Source organism: Hoplias malabaricus, chromosome 3 (genome assembly GCF_029633855.1).
Source record: "Hoplias malabaricus isolate fHopMal1 chromosome 3, fHopMal1.hap1, whole genome shotgun sequence".
In the NCBI taxonomy this organism is placed as follows: domain Eukaryota; kingdom Metazoa; phylum Chordata; class Actinopteri; order Characiformes; family Erythrinidae; genus Hoplias; species Hoplias malabaricus.
The window spans coordinates 62,036,393-62,063,143 of NC_089802.1; the positions used below are offsets into that span (position 1 = coordinate 62,036,393).

The 26,751-nt window shown below is 38.0% G+C and overlaps 1 protein-coding gene across 1 annotated transcript; it reads right to left on the minus strand.

Annotated features, from left to right (window-relative positions):
• Nucleotides 1-26,407, minus strand: sec16b (SEC16 homolog B, endoplasmic reticulum export factor). The gene is made up of 25 exons (XM_066665024.1): nucleotides 26,310-26,407; nucleotides 23,905-24,248; nucleotides 23,518-23,615; nucleotides 22,648-22,750; nucleotides 22,309-22,402; nucleotides 21,979-22,099; nucleotides 17,723-17,874; nucleotides 17,478-17,539; nucleotides 16,721-16,859; nucleotides 14,935-15,177; nucleotides 13,894-13,991; nucleotides 11,375-11,456; nucleotides 11,152-11,269; nucleotides 10,817-10,928; nucleotides 10,337-10,442; nucleotides 9,761-9,898; nucleotides 9,507-9,605; nucleotides 8,265-8,340; nucleotides 7,124-7,519; nucleotides 5,666-5,694; nucleotides 5,426-5,530; nucleotides 4,304-4,408; nucleotides 2,985-3,096; nucleotides 2,309-2,349; nucleotides 1-1,637 (listed from the first exon to the last, which is right to left on the minus strand). The coding sequence occupies exons 2-25, from the start codon at nucleotides 24,201-24,203 to the stop codon at nucleotides 1,629-1,631; spliced, it is 2,937 nt and encodes a 978-aa protein (XP_066521121.1). The 5' UTR covers nucleotides 24,204-24,248; nucleotides 26,310-26,407; the 3' UTR covers nucleotides 1-1,628.
• Nucleotides 26,408-26,751: the final 344 nt, after the last annotated feature.

The window sequence follows — 26,751 nt, forward strand, 5'->3', positions numbered from 1 at the left end:
GTTACTCTGGTAGGCCACATTCTTCCCAACAGCAGAGCCCAGCAAATATCTGCAAACTGCACACTCATAGTAAATGGAGAAGCCTTTCAATATGTTGTCAGTTTTGCTGCCCTAATTGAAACATACACACACAAATTGTGTGGATATTCAAGTTCTGTGCACCTGTTTGAACGTTGTTACAGTAATTATTCAACACAAGAAAACACACCACTTGCAGTCAAGCTGTTTCCCTTTATTACCATCTCTGGCATTTTCCTGCTATGCCACTAATTAATCAATAAACTAAGAGTCAAAGTGCAAAAAAGCTGGTATACATTACAATCATAAGATGTCAATTACCATTTCACCATGAACAAATAAACTAGAATAAATCCTTGTATCTTCATCATGGCAAATTTACATGGTAAAGAAGAACTTAAATAAATAACCAATATTGTAAATAAAAATGGAACCATCTGCATTGTATCTTATCATCTCATAATTATTAGAACTAGCTATGTCAGTGAGACTATTATAAGATGCTGTCTGAAATATTTGAGAGTGAGTTCCTCATTAGTGTAACCTATTAATTTCCTTCCATGATACTCATGACATATATCTAAAGGGAAAAAAGATTAGTTTTAACAGCAAAGAAAACTGAAATATTAAACAGTACTTCAATTTACAAATTCATAAATATTTACAAAATACAATCATGTTTGGTAATTAAATAATCCTGTATTTAATTAGCTAATAAAGGGATAATGTATAGAACGTGAACACTCAGTATAACACTATTTACAATCTATTACATTTATAAAGTTGAATTTGAGAAGGCTCAAATTGCTAAGCAGCATTTGGAAACTTTGAGGTGTTGTCTGTCCTCACAGATCATAGCTATCTTCGCTTCTGTTACTTTGGTGTCTCTGTGGTTTTTCATGTGATCTTCCTCGTCTTCAGAAATAGGTGGCCACCCCCACCAATATTCCCCACCTTTTAATACTCACAAAATCTCACACAAATGTCGTAAGTGGAATTCAGGATGAAACATAACAGAAATGAGTGTTTACAATCTGAATCTCTCAGTATTTTTCTCTGACTTTGTTCATTATTTCTTTGACTTTGTTCATTTATCACCTGGTGATTATTTATCCATGAATCCCCTCTTTTAGGAAGGTAATACTATCACAGGGTAATGTAGCTTAACAATGCGACAATACTGGAAAAACTGGGAAATTAAAACTGAAGTTCTTCTGTACTAAATACCGAAGCTCCATACCACCCGACCCCACCCCCAGCACCCTTGGCTTTGAAATATTAGTTCCTTTACAGCGCCCAGTTCTATACGTCTGCCAGCTCCTCTGCCACTTCATGTGTCCCAGAGCAAATATCCACAGTCAGCTCCAGCTGCCACAGCTCAGCTGTTCTCCTTCTTCAATGACCGTAAAGAAGCACATAGTGATAAATGTTCAAGTCTACACAAATATACTCTTGCAGTAAATAATATAAATATAAATGTATTTCTTAGAAAAAGAAAAAGACTATGAACAATGAGTCCTTGAGTCTTCAGAGGTGTCACTTTGGTGTGAAATCATGGAACAATTTCATCCATCCCTAAGCCAGAGTGTAGGCCATACTGTGGAGCTGTGTTATGGACCCTGAAATCAGAACAAAGTCAAAATATTTGTGTTGACAAAAATAGTATATGGTATAAAGGTTAAATGTATATATGCATTATTCTTCTTATAAGTATATGATACACTAAAATTGTGTCTACCCCAACATTTTCTGCAGTGCTCTCCTTTTGTAGATATGATTTTTTTTGAGCCCCATCCAGTCTGACAGACAGAGTGCAAGCTACCCCCTATTTTGGGAACCACTGCAGTATAGAAACTAAAGTAGAAACTGACAGATTCTTAAAGGAACACTTAGTAATATTACCACCAATAAAGTAGCAACCAATATCTGTGAAAGTGCAGCTCACATGATATAAAGAACCAAACTGCTTTGATGTCCTTGAAAGAATCATTTTATGCTCCATAGGGTCCCCCACAGGTCTGACTAGGTTTAGTAACCCTAATTTTATAAACTAACCCTAGCTTTATAAACAAATCTCATGTAATTGCTTCCTAACAGTGTAATGGCTGTTTCATAATGTGACAAATAATCATTGGAGTAAATATCTAATTGCTCCATTAAGTTAATTACATTACAAGTTGATGTACTAAGCTACATAATGTATATATTTACATAATGAATTGTACAACAGTTTATTTTGGTCAATGTATATGTGTAAATGTGAGTTGGTTAATATGTCCAGGAAAATTACCTGTGGTAAATTTGGACCAAAGGAGCCACACGGTTTTTGCCCTGAAACAACAGAAAAAAAAAGGTTCTTGACTTATAATCAAATGGACTAAATGGACTATACATTTAGCTAGAGAAAAGCTTGCTGTATATCGGTAATCCAGGCCAAAAAAATATGTTCAGTTTTGGTATTAAACTGTTTCTTAAAAAAGCTTTTCAAAATATTCAAGAATGTGGTTCTTACTCTGAAGCAACAAAATGCAAATATTAAGGCAAAGAGAAATTAAACTTACATTTTCACATTTCACAGACAGTTGTTTTCCAACTTACACATTACCTATGTTTTAGAGGTAGGATTAGCAGTTCACTGACACTTATTATTGTACTTGCAAGGGCAAGGCATTGATACCTGGACAAAACATTACCCACTCCATTCTACCAATACTTTGCAAATTGAATCAGTACTTCCTGCAACTTAGGTTAAACCAGACATTGCTTTAGAATAATTTGATCATTCCTTGCAACTAGTGGATACTAAAACAATATAGGAACAAGAAAAGTGTTGTCAGATATAACAACATGGGTAGACTGTTTCTTAACAAGTCTGAAAGTGTGGATGACAAAGGCAGCTACATCACACAGGCCACAGTTTTTCCATCTACTGCAAAATATCACAGATACAACGGGGCTGAACTTACCTGCTCTTCGAGAAAAAGGATTGATGCCAGCTTCTTGAGGCTGTAATGGCAACATGCTGGGAGAAGTCATTGACCCATATGGCCTAGATGGGGGTAAAATAGGTGTTGGCTCCTAAGGTAGAAAAAAAAAAGCCATAATTAACATTTAAATGACTTAGTACTTAGGGCAGAAAGTAAATTAGCTAACATTCTTGAAATCTCATCAATGGCCTTGGCCTTATGTATGGAAGATTTAAAGATTCATACTGTTAGCAATCATTTCTTAAAATAAAAAAAGACATATTAATAATGAAATACATAACGTATAACCATTTACAGTTACATATTACACATTACATAATCACAGTACATTATTATAAAACTGAACTATAAAAATGTGTCAGGATTCTGTTCTGCTCCTGTCTATGTTCTGTTTCTGGCTGTGTCTCTTGTTTTGTTTGTTTATAGTTCTCTTTGTACCTCTAGCTCAAGTCTTTGTCCTTAGCCACACCCCCTCCTCTCAGGTGATTCTCTTGTCCTTGTCTTAGCCACATCTCTTTCCTTAGGTGACTTCCACAGGTGTTTCTCATTTTGTTGAGTTTTATAAGCCCTGTCCTAGTCTTAGTTGGTGTCTACTATTTGTATTTTTTGTGCTGAGTTCTTTTTCTTGTGTCCTTTAGCCTTCCCTGTGTCTTGTTCTATACTATGTTACATTGTTTTTGGTATTTCAGGTTTGTTTGTACTTTGTTCAATCTGATCTATTGTCTGCTCCTTTGTCCTGTTACTTGTTCCCTGGTCTCTTTGTGTATTGACTTTGTAATCCCTAGTGTTTATGTTCTTAGTTTATGTTATCCTGCCATTTCTGTCATTGTTAGTGTATGTTACTGTTTAAGTTTCCTGGTTTGGGTCATATGAGTTGTAGGTTAAGTTTCCTTTCCAACTTTTTAGAAGTGTCTAGTCTTTGTTATTGTTAGCTTATGCAAGTCCTATTTTAGGTTCTCATGTTTTTGCTTTTCTCTGTTGTATTGCGCCATGGTTTAATTACATTTGTATTTGGCCTTTGTCTTGTCTGGCTTTGTGTCTCTTATGCTTTGTTGTTCTTAAGTACTCCTGTGTGTTTCTTGGTTGCCTATCTTTCAGTTAATTAAAGAGCCTTTTATTTACTTCTGTCTCCTTGCTTTTCCCTGAATCCGCGTGACAAATTGAGGTTAACTGTACATCAAAGGCTTCAGAATCTTAAAATTCCTCAGATAACTGTGGTACTTGCAAGTACTGCATAAGTTTTGTATATATTGCAGAACAACTGTCAACAACTGAAAAAAATATCCAATGTTGGTTACCAAACTACTGGTCATAGGAGGAGGTCTGACTTGTGTGCTTTCATCCTGAGGAGATTCCTTTGGCTTAGACCTGAACCATCCACTAAACCACCCAGACTTGGAGCCCTGTTTAAAATAAAGTGGACACACACCATTTTGAGTAACACTTTAAAAGGACTGTAATATAAATCATTTGTCCAAAAGTTAGTAGACACTTGCTCATTCAACATATCTTCTGAATCAAGGGTATTAGCAGGGCATTTGGACGACTTTGCTTCAGGAACAGACTCAGACAAAGGCTGCACTCAGTCAAAAGAGCATTAGGTCACTTATTGATATTTGACTGATAGTTCAGGATCACAAGCACCACTCCAATGTAGAGCTGTGCGATTAACTGAACTTTTATATTTACAATTTCCTGACAATTATGACAACTGTTAATCTAGAAAACATTACTACTGTCTGTAATTTTCTTGGACTAAATAACTGTCTTCAATATGTTTGATACAGTTTGTCAAAATGTTGAATATATGTTTAGGTGTTGTCCGTTGTGGCAGTGTACTACAAATAGTCTCAATTATTTTCATCATATTTATTTACTATTTTTACTGAAATGTTTCTCATTTTATATATTTTATCTATCATTGTATTATTTGGTAGAATTACTTTTAAAATTTACAGGAATCCATTGTTAAAATACAAATTTATTTAAAAATGCAATAAATACTTATTTATAATTGTGTTTAATTACTGTGCTCAGTTTTGGCCACAATAATTGTGATTATGTTTTTTCTCATGATTGATTTGCTTTACTAAAATGCATCCTAGTAGTATTCAGTGGTGCTTTATCACTTCAAAAAACTCTGATCCAATACTCTAGTACTTTATGCTTCTCAATCTGACAATTGGCATTGCGCATGTTGATCTTAATCTCATGTAAGACTGCTCCAGAGCTCTTAGGAGATTACAAGCTGTGCATGCACAGCAATACAAAGATATTAAAATTAATCCAAGGATGTAGTTTCTTGCAAATCTAGGGTAAATATGTCATTCATTCATTCATTAATTTAAGTAGCAAAATTTACTAAATAGAAGGTGTGTCCAGAAACTCTTAAGCATAAAATATATATATAAGACACTTACCTTTTCTGATTTCTGGTTGGATGTTTCCTTTGTTTCAGCCTCAAATGAGGAAGCTGCCTCTAGAATGTCTCCACCAAGACATGTACCATTTTGGGTAGTATTTATCTTAAATAAAAAAGAAACATATTTTCAAATTAGAGTACTAATGCAAGCACAATGCATGAAATTTAAAAACAATTATATATATAGCTTTTAATAGCTCTTGTGAGTTAAAATTAAAATAGTTTTTCTTTTTCTTACCATGTTGTTATTAGTGGGGAATTCAACACCTAGGAACACCAACATATTCCCATAGAATATTTGCATGGAGGCAAAAACACAACATATTGCTTTACTCTCATGAGATTCAGTATTCAACACATCATACAGTTGCACACATTTCTCTCCACCACTAACATTCTTCAGGACACAGCATCACTTATTGTAAGACTTATGTTCTTTGTCATAGTTCAGAATTCTTTAACAAACTAACTTATATTCTGACAAATAATATTAGTCACTATAAAATATTACCATGCTCTGCAATATGCTATGATTCATTAAAGGGAACATTTACTATTGTGGGGAACTGCATTTCTCTCTTGGCATGTTTACGTTTAAGATATCTGCGTCTTTTAAGGTGGGACGGTATATTTGAGAAAATAATTACACTAGTTTGTACGTGGCTGAAGTTTTTAAATGTGTTTTACTTACTGTTTGAATTACTACAGAAATTACTCATTTGTAACTTGAGTTGTTTAGTTTTGTAGTAATTTTTGTCTGGTTACTTTTAGTTAGCCATCTACCGGATTTGGAGATGTTTCCACCTTAAGTAATTCAAAACAGCAAACATAATCAATACTACCAACCTACCAACCAGTAACAGAGCAATATCCTCATCTCGGTTTGTGCTTTTCAACATTTGGGGTTCTCCCTGAAAGACAAGCATACCCGACCGAGACAATTTGACTTTTGGCCATTTACTGACACCGGGATTTTGTAAACACATTAGACTGGTTTTGAACATGCAAAGAGACCTGAGAGCTAGCAAATGACAAGGAAAAATTTTAGAATTTTATAAGTGTTTTTTGATTACAATCATGAATGCTGGCTTTAAGTTTAGGGTTTTGGAAAAGTTAAGTTGGGCAGCAGGTAGTGTCGCAGTCACACAGCTCCAGGGGCCTGGAGGTTGTGGGTTCGATTCCAGCTCCGGGTGACTGTCTGTGAGGAGTTGGTGTGTTCTCCCCGTGTCCGCGTGGGTTTCCTCCGGGTGCTCCGGTTTCCTCCCACAGTCCAAAAACACACGTTGCAGGTGGATTGGCGACTCGAAAGTGTGAGTGAATGTGTGTGTCTGTGTTGCCCTGTGAAGGACTGGCGTCCCCTCCAGGGTGTATTCCCGCCTTGCGCCCGATGATTCCAGGTAGGCTCTGGACCCCCCGCGACCCTAAATTGGATAAGCGGTTACAGATAATGGATGGATGGTTAAGTTAAAGGAGTAATCAGTCATTTTCCCTAACTATTCTTATTATGGAAAAGTAATTATACTGACACCTAGAGATTCTGTATGTTTTAGGAGAAATGTATAAATAATTAATTTTCACTTTAGTGGTCACTTTAACAAAATACAATCTAATGTCACTGTACATTGCTGATAATGGTGAATGTAGCGTGAATGTGCTCTGGGATATAAAGAGTGGTCAGCCCCACTACTGCTCTAACCTGTATTACTGCGGCTTCTTTGAATGAGACTGGTAGCAGTGTGGTAGTCGTGAGACTGATTAACACCATCTTGGGCAGCAGCCAGTTGGGTAAGCCCACTGCTCAGAGGGTGGCTCAGAGGAGTTGCCAAAGTATTCTGAATGGAGTACATGGAAACTGGAGCATAGGTCTGGGCAGGCTGCTCTTCAATATATGGCTGGGCTACTGATGGGTTAGAGTGTTCTTCTGAGGTGTAAGAGGGGTAAGACTGCTCTTCTGGAGGGTAGAAGGATTGAGGTTGCTGAGCTGCAGTCTGAGAATACTCATAACAATCCTGTACTGCACTATTATGACTGGCGTCTTCAGGGATAGCCTGAATAACCTCTTCATCCCTGGACTGATCGTCTGGGTTAAGATCTATGGAAAAAGGAGAACCATCTGTACATCTAGACAAATTGTTTGGTAAAAACTCTAATTTACACAAAGACAATCAGCAAATGTTCTGGGTGTCATTTAAAGTTTGCTGTTTTTGTTTTGCACAAGAGCTACAAGGTAAATCACAGGTAAAAGAAACGTATTCCACCATAATAAGTATCTTACATTTACATTTACATTTATGCATTTGGCAGATGCTTTGTTCCAAAGCGACTTAAAAAAGAGGATCTAACATTGAAACTACAGCACAATTTATACAAATTTATACAAATGTATACAAATCTTTCAAATGTATTTTAAAAATAATAATCATTTGAAAGCTTTAATAATCATTTTTTGGCTTAAAATTTAAGTCAGAACCTAAATACTGTCTAAATAAAAGCTGAATACAAAAAAAGAAACGCATAACATCCGAAATTAGATATCCTAAGTTTGTTTCCAAATCTAACACCTGCCTAGTTGACTAATGTTCAAACAAACTCATGAGAGAGCACAAAAACATAAAGTGTAACTCTCCTGCCAAGTACAATAATTTTAATGGTGCTTAATAAAATATTGAACAAATGCGTCATTAGTAGGAGTCTGTAAAACACATGCTGACAAAGCTGCTGAGCTCATAATAATAATAATAATAAAAATAATAACATTTACCTAAGGGTGTTTCTCATGCCCTACTGCCTCCTAGTGAATGACAGGGAAACACCCAGTGTGTAATGTGTACAGATACCTCCACTGTCCTCCTGAGCCCAAGCACTGTCTTCAGCTGCTGACACATATGCTCCACTACACCCATAGCTCCCCATCTGTAGATTAAAAACACGGCATAGCTTTCAAAAACAAACATCATACTTAACGGTAGTGAAGGTGATTTGTTTTAAAAACATTTTTGTTATACTTCTTGAAGTACTCTTTACATTCTGTTACCAATCTGCAAAATAAATGCTCTGACAAAATAAATAAATAAAAAGATTTCTTTACTATCGCTATATAAGGACTGTACCAACTCTGTCCAATCATTTAATTCAGACTGAACAAAATTACTGGATGACTAGCCTGCCTGTCTACTACATTCCTCACTCTGATCACTCTGCCCCTTAGAATGAATGCATGCAACTCCATACATGCCAGCTGAAGGGAGAGGGTGCAGAAAAGGAAAATGGACATGGAGAATGTTTTCTAAGCACACAAAAACAGAAGCTCAATGACGACACAGGGCAAATAAGTGTGAACATCAGTGTAGCTGTTGGGTTTTTTCTTACATGAGAATGAGATATGAGGTAGGTAGATAATGTTTGAACATGATGCTTTAGGCACCTCACTCCCTCTGTCTCAGTCATTGGTTAGGATATGATGGAATGTATGAAGAGGTGGGAGAATGTGAGGGACAATTACATTCAACTCCAAAAGCAGAAAAAAGTGCCAGTGTTTTATAAAAGTGACTAAAGCTTAAAACCCAATATAATGGTTTCATGATTTAATATACAAAGTTTTTGAGTGCAGAAACCATTGTTTATGACCTAGAGCACCATAGAGCACCACAGGAAGATATTTTAGATTAGCATTTTTTCAACAAAGAAGCATTTATCGGCCTTTATCCAGCCATTCTTGTGTTTTAGGGAATGGTTTTAGAAGGAGAGTGAAAGTATGGGGTGAGACTTTCATGGTTGGTTTCAATGTCAGTTTCCAAAACCTACCGATTTTACAAAATCACCTACTCTAATAATTCACACTTTGTAATTCAGCTTAATTTTAAGGTATTGATATATAAAATATTATTATTAACAGTTATTATTGATCATTTATAGAAAATGATTATTCCGAAGCAAAACAAATTGTTCTAAAATTTGATAGAGCTGAACTGACCGTCTGAAACCAACCTAAACTCAAAAGATACTTTTGAAAACGGTGTCCAACCTGATATGAGCCACAGGGTTTGGATAAATATTTTAGAGCTCTAGCTTATGTTCACCTGCATGTCTTGAAGCCGCTGTCGAAGCATAACCAGCCAGTCCAGGTCAGCTCCCGTCTCACTGATCTCGGCCTCTGTGTATTTAAGTCTGTCCACTAACTGTGAAGACACACATAAACACAGTGAAACAACCCATATATATATTGCTATAAATGTATGTATGACATGGATGTGTTTTCCATTACAGAAGAGTAATGATTGGGATATTTGTCATTGTGTGTGTGTGTGCGTGTGTGTGTATATGTTGGTTTTACCTTGATAACTTCCCCAAGCAATATCACATGTGGCTCTTGTAGCGTGAGCAGAGATTTTGCCACAACCTCACAATAATGAAAGGCTTGTGAGGCCATACCACAAGCCAATAGCCGACAGGCATATATGAACTTATACACCTACAACACAAACACAGCAAAACTAAAGCAGTATACTCAGAATATTTTAAATAGAGCAAGCTACAGTGAATATCTGCCATTTTACAAGAAACCCTGAGAAATCCAAATTCAAAAAGCTGGTATAGAGTCCTGAAAGGTGTCATAATTACAGAAAAGGTTACAGTATACAGTTTTTTTATACAGGATTTCAGTGTCTGATTGACTCAAGATAAAGTGTACCTGTAAACTACTCCACAGTAAAACTATGCCACAGTAATAAAAATATTATAAACTATAGATGCATTGCAAATTCATACAGGTTAAATTCACACCACAATTATAACATTAAGACAATAAAAGGCTAGATGCACTGAATTAGTCACTGCATTTCTTTGCATTTTTATAGAGTGCAAAAAGTACAGTCATGGCATAAATAATCAAAAGAATGCCAGAGTTCACCTGAAATGAAGGGATGAAGAAAGATGGGTCTCCGAGCCTCTGGCTGTATTCAAACACTTCAGTGCAGTGGATAGATGAATTCTGGCAGAACTCAGCAAAGGAAACACTGAAATTAAACATAAAATAGGAGAAATTAACTTTTATTTTCAGTAGATGTAATCAGACACAGTTGCTTGTGTTTATGATTAAATATTCCAAGCTATCAAATTGCATGTGCAAAGATCTGTTTACAAAACACTGTGTCCTAAATCAGCTTTCCAGGAAAGCACATATGAGGCAAAAATGGCAAGAAAACTTCTTAAAAAACACTGGGAGGAACCCAGATTCAAAAGGCTGTGAAAGGGACCAGATTTGTTTTCTGTTATCTCATATGTCTATGTCTTTAGCGTCGACCTTTGACAAAGTCTTACAACAGCTCAGGATTTACTGCGCATACTGCTATCTGTGTCTACAACCTGTTGATTTATTTTATAGCCTTACCTATGACTGCTGCCAAACAGCACCAGCCGATCTGCTTTGTTAGTGTACCAGCCAAAAGGGGAGTGAGCTGTGAGGTAGCAGATATGAGCAGCATGCAGCAGGCCTCTGGATGCTGGCAGGGAATAACACAAACAAAACTGAAGTACTAGCATGCTCCAAGTCCTAAAGTAAAGTGATAGCATAAAATTTTAATTTGTCACAATAGGAAAAAAAATCTTGGCTTCAAGATATTTGTAATATATGTCTAAATGTAATATACAGTAAAACTGTAAGAGTTTCTGACAATGGATATGATATTTATATATATATACACACATTTTATTTGTACTTTATACCTAGTGTGTCACCCAAGGTGACAATGGATTTGCAATGTATAACAGAGTCTCCCGTCTCATTGGACAGCATCACAGCAAGATGAGGTCTCCAATCTCCCCACTTTTCTTTACTGTAGCACTAGAGAGAAAAGAAGAAAGAGAAGAGAAGAGAAGAGAAGAGGTGTTAGGTTGTAAGAATCTGCATTACTCTGGACGTAGGCTAAATCTAAATGTGGTATATTACCGTGGCAACAGTTGGGATCCTGCCAGAAAGCAACTGGAAGAGAGTTTGAAGTGGATCACTGAAAGCCAGACTGCCTGTAAACCTGCCAATCACACACACATACACAAACACAAGTGGTAAGTCTGACCTTTGCTCACACTGTAACCACATATTATTACATAGGTATCATCCATGCATCAAAATACACTTGCATATGGAAAAAAAAGAGCCATGTAAAATAAATTCAAAAACAGCTATTTAAAAAAAAAGAGGACAGTATATTACCAATAGATACAGAAGAAGAGGACTCCTAATAATCCTTTATACGATGGGTCTGAAAAGATCTGTTGCTCTCAAAAAATGTAAGAGCAGTTGGGGGTAAGGTGCCTCGCTCAAAGCAACTCAGACTTGGATGTCGAGAGATGAGTCAGTACTGTTCCTTCACTCTGCCTACTACCAATTTCCTGCCAGTTCAGAATATTGACCTACTGGTACCAAGCATGGTCTCTAACCATCAGGCCATGGCTGCCCCAAACTCAAAACATCATAAGATTTGAACCCAGGATCTCCTCTTTATTAGACATACAATTTAACCAGATACGCTTATATAATTATAATGGCCATTTATACCTTACAAATACATACATTCTCAATAAGTTCTGAGAGCTAATAGCAAATCATCCATCCAACCCAGGATCTCCTCTTTACTAGACATGCAATTTAACCAGATAAGCTTATATAATAATAATGGCCATTTATACCTTACAAATACATACATTCTCAATAAGTTCTGAGAGCTAATAGCAAATCATCCATAGAATGCATGACAGTAATTTGGTTGAGTTACCTCTATTATACGTAATGTACTACATAGCTGAACTTGGTTCCGTTCCACATTCATGTACAGATTGGATATCATTATGTAAGGAGCAAAACCTTCCTTACAGGTACTGGCACAGCCCATAAATTACAGACAGGGACACCAAGACACAAAGGCCTGGTTGACTATGTATCATGAAGCATGCACTTAATAAACATCCAAAAAGAGATGGCATTTGCTACTATGTTACACCCAAAAATAAAAACCTAGAGTCTAGACTCAGGTTCCGCAGGTCATATATCTCTCTGACTTACACACACACACACACACACACACACACACACACACACACACACATACACACATACACACACAGAGAAGACTAGAGACCTAAGAATCAAGTTACATTCTGCTGTGTTGAGCACAGGGATGCTTGTCCCGTAATGCTGAGTCTCCACTTGGGCAATTTCCAGCTTTGAAACATGGCATGTAATGAGAGACAGAGAGTAATAGTGAATAGCAATATTAAATGTGTCTAGTACATTCTGTAAATAAAAATAAAGAAACATAATTTGCTATTTTTTCATTATATATAGATAGATGCAGAAACAGCCCTATAGGACTATGACTGGTTAAGATATTTGCAGCACCATGTTAAAACCTTCATAGTTTTGCATGGTAAATACATTTCTGAGACATTCATTCATTCATTCACTGTCTGGAACTGCTTATTCAGTTCAGGGTCCAATTCCAATTGGCTCTGGGTCCGGAGCCTACCTGGAATCACTGGGCGCAAGTTGGGAATTTGGAGGGGGCATCATTCCCTCGCAAGGCAACACACACTCACACATTCACTCACAACTATGGACCCTTTTGAGTTGGCAATCCACCTACCAACGTGTGTTTTTGAACCTGGACCGTGGGAGGAAACCGGAGCACCCGGAGAAAACCCACGCGGACACGGGGAGAACACACCAAACGCCTCACTAACAGTCACAAGGAGGTTTCAGGGACATGCGCCATTTAAACTTTGACAGATGAAGGTGTTTGGCTGAATATTTCTTTAACAAATATTTTAGCTTGGGAAATATTACATTGACAACTGTGACTTTAGATACAAGGTAGGGACTTTGAGCTGTCAGTCAAATGTTTTTTTGGATAGTATTGACCATGCATGGGACTCGAAAACAGCCCAGTTCCACTCGTGTCACTTCAGCAGCAGACGTAGATGTCTGGATGGAAATGGAGAGGGCTGGGATAGAGACTGATTTAGATCTGACCTATGAAAGGTTCAGCCAGCGTGCTCACACTGGGCATGTGATCTCCTTCACTGTACTGATGTTAATGGTCTGTGAAATGTGGCACCACATATGAACCTCTCCCTTTACCAAAACAAGACTGTCGGATTACAGTTTTACAGTAATTTATTATCCTACTCAGGATCATTAAAAATAGACAGGGAACTGCACAGTGATCTGCACCAATGTCAAATTCTTATTTATGTCCAGACAGGTTAATTCTGCACTAGATTTAGTGAACTGCAATTAACTAAACAGTGGTGTTGTTCTGACAGCACTATATGAAACACAAGAATGATGTGCTGCAAAACAATAGCAAATTCTACAAGTTAGAGCAAGGAATTTTTTGTTGTATACATTGTCAAAATTAATTGATCAATGGTACAGTGTGTGCCAGTGCCATTCTCCACATTGTTACACACCTGCTCAGGACGGTTGTGTAGGCCCTACTGTCCATCTTACTGGCAAGAAACAGGGCATGACCCCACAGGCCGCTCCGCATGGCTGATTCCAATGCTTCCTATAAGAGTAAAGTTTGAAGAGAGTGTCAAGAATCAGATTTATTTCCGTAAAATAATTTCTAACATTCACTTAATCCAACTGAAGCACACAAGTATAATTTACACAATTTTTCATGTGTAGCTAGCAAGTAATGGAAGCTTATAACAAACATTGCTGTAATGATTTTATTGCATTCAGCTACAAGAGACACTAGTGAGGTCAGGTACTGTATTTCGATTGCTACACTGTCTCTGAGGTGATATCATTTGCTGTCATTCTTGTGGTACACACAAGGGTAGATATTCTGCATTTTAAATTAGGGAACATTATTGTGTCATGTTGTACAATAATTGTAGATTTTAGAATTTTTATTGATTTCATACACCCCAATTCATCTCCAGGACTTATATTATGTTCCTATTATGTTTTATTTATTTATTTATTTATTTTTACACAGTTTTAAATGAAAGCTTACAAATATTCACCATTTCATTATGGGGAAGAGAATGTAATGTAAATTTAGGCAACACAACTGGACTTTAAAAGCACTGTTGTGCCTTTAAATGTACATGAAAACTGGTGTAGTTTTAGTTACAATAATGTACCTATGTTGTATTGTAATTTTATTTTTTATTATGTTTTTTCTCTGAGAGTGTTGCTCTGGATCACAAAAAACCCTATAACTGTGTGATAGTGTTCCATCACTTCAGAGAGCCTAGTTAAACTGTGCTGTGTATATGGACACTGTCCGAATCATTTTGGACCATTCCTAATGTCCATTGATCATTCACAAAATGCATTAAGCTTTGGATTTGGTTAAATTATCTAAAATTAAAAATTGGTATATAGATGCATTGTTTATATAGTAGGAAAGTGTAAACATAATAAAGGCAGGAGAGATAAAAAGAACTGGAAAATAAGGAACAGCAGGGGAGAAAAAACAGCTAAATAAAAGTAGTTACCTTTTTCCTGCCAGCTAGCAAGAGCTTGGTGTAATTGTGGAGGCTTTTTTCAGAGGTTTGATCCTCAGTGAGGGGTTTTCCAGTCAGAAGGTCTGAAGTGTGCAGGCTTTCTCTCTCTGGAGTTGGAGTTTCACTCAGATCAATCAAACTCCCAACATCTGATGGCCTACTGTCCTCCTCACATGCTCCTATAGATGGACGACCCCTCACCAGTAATTCAGCAATGTCTGAGCCGACAATTCTCTGCACAAAATGATATTCATGTATTGGTATTAACACTTTAACAGTATGCAGGGTCATGTAAGGATCAAGGCTAGGTTAAATTTGTGCATATGTATAAATAATATTTCATTTGTATTAGTTATGTGTAAATCACTTTTTAGTGTTATTTCTACCCAATTGTCTCACAAATGTATATACTGCCAATTCCATCTGTGGGCTAGGATGCTCCCAGTCACACATGATGCAACCAAACAGAGAGTACATGCTTCCTCCAAAGAAAGGTTGGGGCAGACACCATTTCATGTCAAATTGCAGTTAATATAACATCATTGGACAGCTCTTCTTCAAGCATACTGATGAGTAATAGCTAAGGTATGTTATGTCACTGACTTACAAGGGAGGTCCAGCCTAGCCATGTAGGAGGCGAGTTATGCTCTCCTGGTTTACCAGCCTCAGATGACTGAGGCATCACCAGAGATCATCATTTAAAAAAGACATAAAATACAAGTTAATTCATTCATTTATTCATTCATTCATATTCTGTAACCATGTATCCAGTTCAGGGTCGCTTTGGAGCCTACCCAGAATAACTAAGCGCAAAGCAGGTACACACCCTGAAGGGGGCGCCAGTCCTTCACAAGGCAACACACTCTCACACATTCACTCACAACTATGGACACTTTTCAGTAGCCAATCCACTTACAAACATTCATTTTTCAGCATTAGGAAAAAAAAACAGAAACATTAGGCAGTTTTCCACATTGAAGCCTTCTTAAACACAAATTTGTTTAGCGTATAGGCACCTCAGACAATTTTTCATTTTAAGATTTACTTAGATTATTCTCCAAAAATTTAGTTTGTTGTCTTTGTTGAATTTGTCTTTAGATTAATCAGCTGTAAAAATCATTCAAGTAATTATTTTAACTCTATTGCAGTTGTTCACAAATTGCTCTTTTGAAATTCTTATTTTCCAAGAAATATCAAAAATCACATAACTCCTGAAAAATGAATCATGAAACAATTCGATATTGTTTTATCACCAAATATTAATTTGGTTCGTGATTAATTATTGCTCAATAACGATGATAAGCTTTGGTAAATAGAGCTCAATTAACCTTCAATTCTATTCCAGGTTAATACTGCCAGCAGCACGCTATCAGGTGCGTATATTCATGCTGTTTTGGTGAATGAACATAGGAAACTGAATTAATTTTCCTTCTGCGAAATGTTTTCCCATTTGTGAGAGCGTCATCACACAAACTTATTTTTTTCTGCTCACGAATTTAAATATTGTATATTAATGAACATTTGGTATATTCAGTCTATACTTTTAGAAAGATGTCCTTTCTGTGACAAAATGTAAATATTTTGACAAATATCGAGATAAATCAATACAGAAAATCTTATCGTGATAACATATATATATACAGAGAGAGAGAGAGAGAGAGAGAGAGAGAGAGAGAGAGAGAGAGAAAGAGAGCGAGAGAGAGCTTGTCCAACACTAAACAATGCAGTTTTGCAGTCACCCAGGACTGACAACAGTCCATCCCCATCAAGAGCTTACCCCATTCTGTCTGCACAGTAACACCAGGAGGTGCCATAAGAGGGCAGCAGAGGAAGGGTCAGCCACAGTCTTATCCTTCAGACAAGCATCAGCCATTTGCAGCGCAAAGTTCATGACATCCACTTTGTGCAAATCTTCCCTTTATGAAAGAAAATAAAGAAAAATAAATACTATTTGTTAAAGCTAAACATTCAGATACTGGAAAAACAGCTAAACAGCATTTTGTATTGTTTGATCTGTCCTCTCGTTGATATATTTACATACATTAAAATCCATCCATTATCTGTAACCGCTTATCCAATTTAGGGTCCAGAGCCTACCTGGAATCATCGGGCGCAAGGCAGGAATACACCCTGGAGGGGACGCCAGTCCTTCACAGGGCAACACAGACACACACACACATTCACTCACACACTCACACCTACAGACACTTTCGAGTCGCCAATCCACCTGCAACGTGTGTTTTTGGACTGTGGGAGGAAACCGGAGCACCCGGAGGAAACCCACGCGGACACGGGGAGAACACACCAACTCCTCACAGACAGTCACCCGGAGCAGGAATCGAACCCACAACCTCCAGGCCGCTGGAGCTGTGTGACTGCGATACTACCTGCTGCGCCACCGTGCCGCCCATACATTAAAATAAATATTTTAAATTTAAGTGTTTTTTTGACACCTCCAGGGCCCTTGGCATCAGTATACTTGCTATTTTATACATTGAAGAAGAATCACTGAAGAAATAATACCTGTAACTTACCTGGCTAATGGCCCAGGGAAAGTTCTCATATCCTGCTGCCCCTTTGTCTCACTCAGAATTACCTGTTCACATTGTTGAATACAATTCATTTACTACCATCAACACAAATGAGATTCACCAGATTTGCAGATGTGTTATTAATTTCTAAGAAAAAATAACACATACATGTAAAGTATTAAATGTTTTCAAATCCAATTCAGGACTGACTGAAGGTTTCAGTAAATTTGTTTACATTTGTACCGTACCTCAAGACTGTGGAGCTCCACCTGTGCAGGTTCACCATGAGAGGGCAGTGTAGGACTGACCCTGACCAGCTGACCCGATGGCCCAAAGCTCACAGCCACATGAGGAACACAAAACTTCAGAGGAGCAACAGCTTTAGACTCAATCTCGGGTTCTAATGATAAGAAACATATATATATCATAACCAATTTGGTAACATTTTACATTTTTTTCTTATTTGTTTCTGTAGGAAGTATGCATGTACTGTATGGTACCAGTTTGTGTATGGCCATTCTCAGCCTCAGGGGTTGCAGTGGTGCTGTACCACCTCTTGAGTTGGGGACAGGATAAAGTGTAAATACACAGAAAGTAGGTGAGAGGTGTCGAGGAATCACATTCCCTCTCTGCCTCCATTCCATCTTTGGAAATGGGTATAGTCTCCTCTACCAGGCAACAAGGATTCAAGGGCTAGTGAGGAGACTGTATATAACCTGGGGTCTTTGCTGTGTGGATATCATTAATGGATGAAACCTCACTGATCAAAAGCACACAACTCAAAGAACTTTGGGATTTCTAATGCTTTTCCTCTGGCTAGACTGCATATGGGATTACCTTTTGACTACCTAGAATCCTCCATCATTTGGCCAAATTCTCCCTAACCCATCTACCCAACCAGTGAGACTCCTCCATATATATTTTTTATGTTTTGAACATCAAAGACAGACAGAGTGCCAAAAGGCTAAAAAAGAGACTGTTGGCATGTTTTTTGTAAATATTATAATATTGTGTTTTTATATAGAGTGTGTGGGTTCATGTTTAATACACCTTGTGGGTTGGCACCATTCATACAGTTGAGACTGTGTACTTTGTGTGGCTTTCCTCAGTTTTATCCTTTGTTATTTTTGTCTTTTCATATACTACCATTTACAATACACTCCTCAATAGCCCGGTAGGTGCAGAGAACCCTCTCATTTATGTAAACAATCTCTTTGCCTTGATAGAGAATGTTACATTGTGGCGCCCGACCTATAATAAAAGGGAAACATAAAACTCCATTGTCATTTACATGGTCACCGGTGGCAACATCCATTTTTTTGTGATGTTGAACCAAGATCTAGCTTTCCCTATTATTGTAGGTTTGGATTTTCTGTGGACAACTAAAATTTCCTTGGATTTCCAGAATTCCTTATATTCTATACCTCAACTGAGCGAATCTTTTCCATTTTTGTCGGACAAGCCTGAGGACATTGTTAGGACACATGTATCTGGGTCAAGAATTCAAACCACCTGATGACGCTGAGCTGCAAGACCAAATAAAACACCTGGTGGACCAGGCCAATGCAGCTAGTCAGGTAAGGCAGGAGCTGTATGATCTCTTGACCAGGTGGCCATCAGTCTACACAACACATTTGGAACACACAGCTACGGTGACTCATCCGATCACTACTACTGATGAATTACCTTTACAACAGTGCCCCTACAGAATCTCCCTTGAGAATAAAGACCTGATTAAATTGAAAGCATGCTGGAGAAAGGAATTTTAAGGCCATCAACATCAACAGGCCAGGACATTTCCAGTTGTACTGGTGCCAAAACATGGATGGAGGCATAAGGTTCTGTGTTGATTACAGGAGGTTACACACCAAAACTCATCTGGATAGATATCCAATGCCTCAAGTGCAAGAAATCTTATTGAGTCCCTCAATGGAGCTACTGCATTTAGTACCTTGGACATAACCAATGGATATTGATAGGTGGGACTGGAACCTGAAAGCATACAAAAAACAGCCTTTACAACTTGTTGTGGACTATTCAAGTTCACTGTCCTTCCCTTTGGACTCAAGAATGCTGCTGCCACGTTTCAACAACTTGTTGAGTGTGTCTTGAGGAAGTTGAAAGAGTTGTGCTGTTTTGTGTATATAGATGACATTGTTGTCTATTCCAGATCAATGGGACAGCATCTACAACATCAACAAGGCTTTCCCTTCATTTCTCGGTATCGGAAAGGGAGATGTAATCTGGTGCCAGATACTTTGTCCCATATTCTACCCAATCCAATGGCAGGAGTGTTAGCCACTTTTAGGAAACAACCTCACACCAGTTGCGCTTTCCCATAAATTGGGCTGAGATTGCCAGCTCTAAGCTAAAGGATCCCACATTGTGCTCCCTGAGGAGTGAGCCTGCAGACCAGGAAATTCAAACTGACCAAATCTACTTCTTCACCAAGCATGCCATTTTGTTCCGGTCAGTGCAAAACAAACAGAAAGGGTGGACATTGCAAGTAGTGCCCACACAACGGCAGGCCATTATGCAATATGCCCATGATAGCACGGTGGGTGGACATCATGGGAAGATGAAAACACTGTTGCGGCTCTTAGAGGTAGCGCATTGGCCAACAATATGAAAGGATGCGTGGACATACTGTAAGCAGTGTGAAACCTGTCAACCATTTAAGCCCAAACTCTCAAAACTGTCTGGTCTCTTGCAGTCAACACCTGTGGTTGAGCTTGTGTATATGCTGGGCATCGACCTTATGGGACCTATGCTGAAGAGCCCTCTGCAAAATGAATACCTACTCGTCATCCTGGACTACTGCAGTAAATGGGTGGATTTGTTTCCACTGAGGGTAGCCAAAGCCCCACAAATTGCAAACATCCTCATCAAAGACATTTTCACAAGTTGGGGTACGCCGGCTTATTTGGTGTCTGATCGTGGACTGCAATTTACTTCATTCTCAACTCTTGTATACAGTATGCCGTCAAAGGGATGTGGTACAAAAACTAACCACAGCTTATCATCCACAGACCAACCTCATAGAAAGGGTAAACAGAATCTTAAAAACCATGATGGCTACTTTTGTCAAGATCAAACACCGCCTATGGGACCAGTGGCTACCCAATTTTTAGCTTTGCCATTAATTCTGCATGGCACAAAAGTACCAGTTTCACGCCAGCAGAAGTGGCCCTGGGAAGGAAGCTGAAGGGCCCTCTAGAAAAGTTCCTAAGCCAAGCCCCATCTGCAGATCATGATGCTTACAAAGTCATAGAATGACAGCAAGAACTTCTCAGACTTTTCCAGGAGAATGTGAAAGAAGTCCAGAACACGCAGTCAAAATACTGCAATCGCCAGAGGATACCTGCCAATTTCCAGAGTGGGGATAAAGTGTGGGTGAGGTCCCATCCATTGTCACAAGCAGATGCAGGATTTACTGCCAAATTAGCAGAAAAATTGAATGGTCCTGCCCAAAACTCTGAAGGCTGTAGGTCCAGTTAATTACAGAATAACATCTCTGAATGATCCTGATCAGCTCGACACCATCCATGCTGAACATCTTATACCTTATTATGGCATGAATGGGTCGCATTCAGTAAGGGAAGTATGTAACTGATTCGATAACATTTTTTTTTTTAATTCTTATTTGTTTCTGTAGAAAGTATGCATGTACTCTATGGTACCAGTTTGTGTATGGCTATTCTCAGCCTCAGGGGAGCAGTGGTGCTGTACTGCCTCTTTGAGGTTGGGACAGGATAAAGTGTAAGTGCACAGGACGTAGGTGAGAGGTGTCAATGAAACACATTAACTCTCTGCCTCCATTACATCATTGGAAGTGAGTTTAGTCTCCTCTACCAGGCAACAGGGATTCAAGGGCTAGTGAGGAGACTTTATATAACCTGGGGTCTTTGCTGTGTGGATATCATTGATGGATGAAACCTCACTGATCAAAAGCACACAACTCAAGGAACTTTGGGATTTTCAATGCTTTTCCTCTGGCTAGACTGCATATGGGATTACCTTTTGAACTACCTAGAATCTACCCAACCAGTGAGACTGCTCCATTATAAATATTAAATATATTTTTGTGTTTTGATCATGGACAGACTGAGTGCCAAAAGACCAAAAAAAGAGAGTGTTTGCATGTTTGTAAATATTAAAATATTGCGTTTGGGTTCATGTTTAATACCCCTTGTGGGTTGTCACCATTCATACAGTTGAGTACTGTGTTTGGCTTTCCTCAGTTTTATCTTTTGTTATTTTTGCTTTTTCATATACTACTATTTACCATACACTCCTCAATAGCCCGGTAGGTGCAGGAAACCCTCTCATTTATGTAAACAATCTCTGTGCCTTGATAGAGAATGTTATATATTTGATATAGATAGGCAGATAGATCATTGGATAAAAACACACAATAGGTAAACTGGTCTACAAACTTTTTGAATACAGTGAGTTTTGTGACTCTGAGTGAGCTGAAGATGTGCCTGCTTTGTTGCTGACAAACCTAAGCATTGTGTAGGTGCAGTATCTGACTGTTCTGCTCCATTCATGTACTGGCTGAGCTCATAGCTGCTGGACGACAAGCCAGAGGTCTTGGAACTGGCCAGATTACCAGGTTCATACACCTTGAGGTAAAACACATAAATAGTTTGAGTAGAGATACATTGCACTTCGGCCTGACATTATTAAGCATACACTGCATTATTTAGTATAATTCAGATAACCATAACAAACGAAATAGTATCTTAAAAGAGTTATTTATTACTTTCATTGATCCTTTAAATTCACAGAACAATGTTACTAGAACAAAAATGTGAGGCAGGTTATAGCTAACCTCTCCATGTTCATTTCCATTCTCCAAGATTTTACTGCGCTCTCTTCCAGAAGCACCATCATCATACTGAACACTGTCTCTCCTGGGGCCATATCTGAGAGATTCAAAGAGGTTGTATTAACCCTTAAATACCACCCATCACTAGCAGCTCAGTTTTAGATATTTTGTAGATCTCTTTGGGTTAGATGGTTAAATGCTAACATCACTAACAACCCCAGGCATGGCTCAAATTTGGTTATAAAAGAAGAATACATAAAGCTCATTCATAAAAAATCATCATCATTCATTCAAATGACACATTCTTTTAAAATATGAAAATACTGGCTAAAATGGACTGACCCTTTTTGGTCTGAATATGCAGCCTCTGCATATTCCTGCTGGCTCCCTCTGCTGTGATACACCTCTGAATGCCAGCCTTCCTGAACTGGCCATCCACTGGTCTCTGAAGTGTATCAATAAGAGTGGATTAAATGTCTGTGTGAATTCAGAGGGAACTGACGTGCTTAAAGATTTAAATCAGCACTAGGGGTGAGCAAAATGACAATGAGATATTACAGCTTGATACATTTTCCTGAACTTTGTCACTGATGCAGAGCTCTAAGCAGCAATCTTTATGGAAAGTTTGTTTCAAGTGGGGGCGGCACGGTGGCGCAGCAGGTAGTGTCGCAGTCACACAGCTCCAGGGGCCTGGAGGTTGTGGGTTCGATTCCAGCTCCGGGTCTGTCTGTGAGGAGTTGGTGTGTTCTCCCCGTGTCCGCGTGGGTTTCCTCCGGGTGCTCCGGTTTCCTCCCACAGTCCAAAAACACACGTTGCAGGTGGATTGGCGACTCGAAAGTGTCCGTGAGTGAATGTATGTGTGTCTGTGTTGCCCTGTGAGGGACTGGCGTCCCCTCCAGGGTGTATTCCCGCCTTGCGCCCGATGATTCCAGGTGGGCTCTGGACCCCCCGCGACCCTAAATTGGATAAGCGGTTACAGATAATGGATGGATGGATGTTTCAAGTGAGAGTCAGTGACAAGTAAGGTCCAATAAGTGTGTCACATGTAAACATGATTTGTTTGTTGTTAATGTACCAATGCCAGTGTTTTAGCAGAAACTCAATGATGTCAAAAGAATAGTGTATTATATAATCACTAAAATATCATTCAGAATTTCTGTTATATCATCCACTTCTATTCTGAATCAAACTGTGAAATAATTTTGTAAATACCTTGGTATTCAAGATGGCCTCTGTAATAGTTCTGATTATAATAGCCATAGTCATCCCTGTAGTCCCAATAGCTCCTAGGAGGATAATCATATGCCTGTCTAAATAGATTACACAAGTCAAACCAATATTCACTTGATTTTAGAAATGATTTATAAGAATTAAATACACAGATATATATGTTCAAAATAATTTTCAGCATAATTTTCAATATAAGGCACCAACCCACTCAAAAGCTTTCAAGTGTGGGTGTGAGACTAGAAACTGACAATTGTAAAAATGCTAAATGTCTAACATTAAAAGCAACACACAGCTAAAAGGAAGATGTTTGGTTGGAATGATTATACAGTATATACCATACATGTGAAATTCTTAGATAAAACAACGTACCTAGAGTGTGAATGAGCATGGCTGGCCCCATAGCTTTGGCTTGACAGTGGGATGCTGTTGTATCCAGAGAAAAATTCCGGTTTTGGGGGAGGACTTGACAGATACTGTCTGTAACGAGGATCTGGTGGGTACCAGGGTCTCTCTCTTTCCCTGAGGTCTGGAGGAGGGTAGTGACCTTGCCCAGCAGGCTGTGGCCTGTAGTACGCGTCATCTCTGTCTCGGTCTCTGTGCTGTGCACCCTGGAGTGAGGGGTGGTACAGTGGACTAGGTTCATAATAACCATGCCCTCTGGGATCCATCTTTAGTTTCGTGCTAAAGTCAGCTCACATTAAAGAGACACAGCCCTAAATGAGCAGATTAGAGACATATTACCTTTATTTAATTTGTTCTCAAGATACTTTCTAAGACTTTTAAGAAGTTGCAAGCATCAGAATCAGATTCTATGGTTTTTATGTTTACAAAATAAAGTTATGTTTGTCAGTGAAAGTATTTTCTTTGTACTTTAATCAGTATACGTTCAAGTGATTTAACAAATAGTTTTTCAATTGCATTGCTTTTTTTTTAAGAAAATATAATTAATTAATTCATTCATTGTCTGTCACCACTTATCCAGTTTAGGGTCGGGTGGGTCCGGAGCCTACCCACAATCAATAGGCATAAGATTTGAGGGCGTGCCTGTCCTTCACAGGGGGACACACATAGAGATACTTTCACTCACACCTATGAACACTTTTGAATGGCCAATCCACATACCAGTGTGAGTTTCTGGTTTCTGGGAGGAAACCCATGTGGACACAGGGAGAACACACCAAAATCCTATACCTTGCTCGTGTATTTTTTGACTGAAACATTAATAATTTTATATCAAAATCCCTATGGGAAATTGCAAGAGCTGCAAAGGTTTCAATGGGGAACTTTAGCGCATTTAAAAATTACAATTGCAATACTGGTCAGAATATTCTTAGACATATTTCCAAACTGTTCAGCCCTATAACACTGTGCTGAGACAGTTTGACTGGACCCATGAACATTCCCTCAACTTTTTTCTATTGGTAATCTGTATCTGTCCTTATCAGCTACTCTTGACAGCACTGATTGTTAATTAACCAGACATGCAGTAAGAATCAGTCTTTGTTTTTCCTTCTGTTTACATTACAGCATGTGAGACACACATCAGCTTTATAAAACACTGACATGCTTTTAAACACTTTTCACACTTTTAATAAAATAAAATGAAGGAAATGGGAGGAGTACAATACGCGGAAGAAGAGATGGAAAGTTTTCATAAGAAATTACTATACACTGTAAAAATTGTTTTTAATTTCAATTCCCATTTCTTAAAAAGTTGAGATATTTTGTAAAATGCAATAAAATCAAAAGCATGTGATTCCTTTTTCTTGAACATTTAACTTTTAAATGTAAAAACAATTGTTTCCAGTGATTTCACTGACCAAAATGATTATATTTTGTAAATATAAACAAATTTAGAACCCGATTCCTGCAAAATGGTCAAAGAAATTTTGGACCAAGGCAATGTACGAGTGAAAAGTTTATAGAGCATTCTTTTACACTATTAGCAGGTGAATGAAGGCTTAATGTTTAAACATACTCATACTCAACATACGTCAGGGTGGTGCATCATTGCCCACAACCTGTGTGACTTGTAAATTTGTGAAGTTACCTTGTACAGGGATTTAAAAAGACATAAGCTGCCATTAAAGAGATGCGTTATTCTGGGAAGTCTCGTTCTTTTCTGCACATGCTACAATTGTATGGCTTCACTGAGTATGTTTAACTGGTTTGCATGAAGTACAGACATGTGTCCTACTGAATATGTATGACACATACTTTTGAGGGGAATCTGACTGTTTAGCACCTTAGGTTGTGTATAAAGTAAAAATATAATAGAATTAGGCGGTGTAATTAAAAGGAAAAAAGGGAATAACACAATGGCAAACATGCCTCTGTCCTAGCTTTTTGCTTAGCTTAGTGTGCTGCAGGCATCAAATTCCAAATTTGTTTATATTTACAAAATCAACTTGGTCTGTGAAAATATTGGAAATCTATTTGCTCTAATTTTGAATTTTATATAAAGGTGAAATTTTTCAGAAATTACTTTGTAATGTAATGATATATCAAGCAATTTGACTTGTTTCATTTAATTACAATTAATACTACACATTAAAAAAGGTCTGTTCCAACAACATTGATTCAGATCAAACCAATTTTGCACCGTTTCAATTTTTATAATGTAGAAAATCTGTGAAAAAATTGTTTGTATTGGAATGACAAGATTAAAACATATTATTTTTTTCCACATTCAATACAAATATCCATTTAATACCTTGCTTATTTTCAGTGCTAGATTGGCGATAAAAAGTATTAAAAAAATGACACAAACTTACTGTACAGATTCTCCTTCTTGAATGTATGCTCTAAACTGAAGTCACAGAAAAAGGCAAAACTATATCAGTAGTGTTTAATCTACATCAGACTGAATAAACAAATCCATACAGGACCAGGTTATCACTGAGGGAGCAAAATCCCAACGTATACAATCACGGCGGGGCAAACTCTGATTGTATTTCCTGTCTCAAAGTGCACACTGCCACATCATTATTTTCAAAACACACACACACACACTAAGAGTGGCAGCAGTGACCCCTGAACCTGCTCAAAGAGACAAAGTACAACACACACACACACCTTTTTCATCTACAGTGTTACTCAGAGTATCCTTAAGAGCAAAAGTTGAGTAGGCTGTAATAGTTGGATAGACTATAGTTTGTGATTTTCAAACTTGCTCCAGCTACGGGTGGAAACACAGCTGTGCAGCTGTGGAAACAG

What these genes read in the sequence shown, in the direction of transcription:
- sec16b (XM_066665024.1), bottom strand. Translation starts at nt 24,203, where the DNA reads ATGGATCCCAGAGGGCATGGTTATTATGAACCTAGTCCACTGTACCAC. An exon ending in TGCTTGGGGAAGTTATCAAG is followed by an intron (nt 9,606 to 9,760) that starts GTAAAACCAACA and finishes GTGTCTTCACAG; the next exon opens with TTAGTGGACAGACTTAAATA. An exon ending in TCCCCACTAATAACAACATG is followed by an intron (nt 5,531 to 5,665) that starts GTAAGAAAAAGA and finishes TTTTTATTTAAG; the next exon opens with ATAAATACTACCCAAAATGG.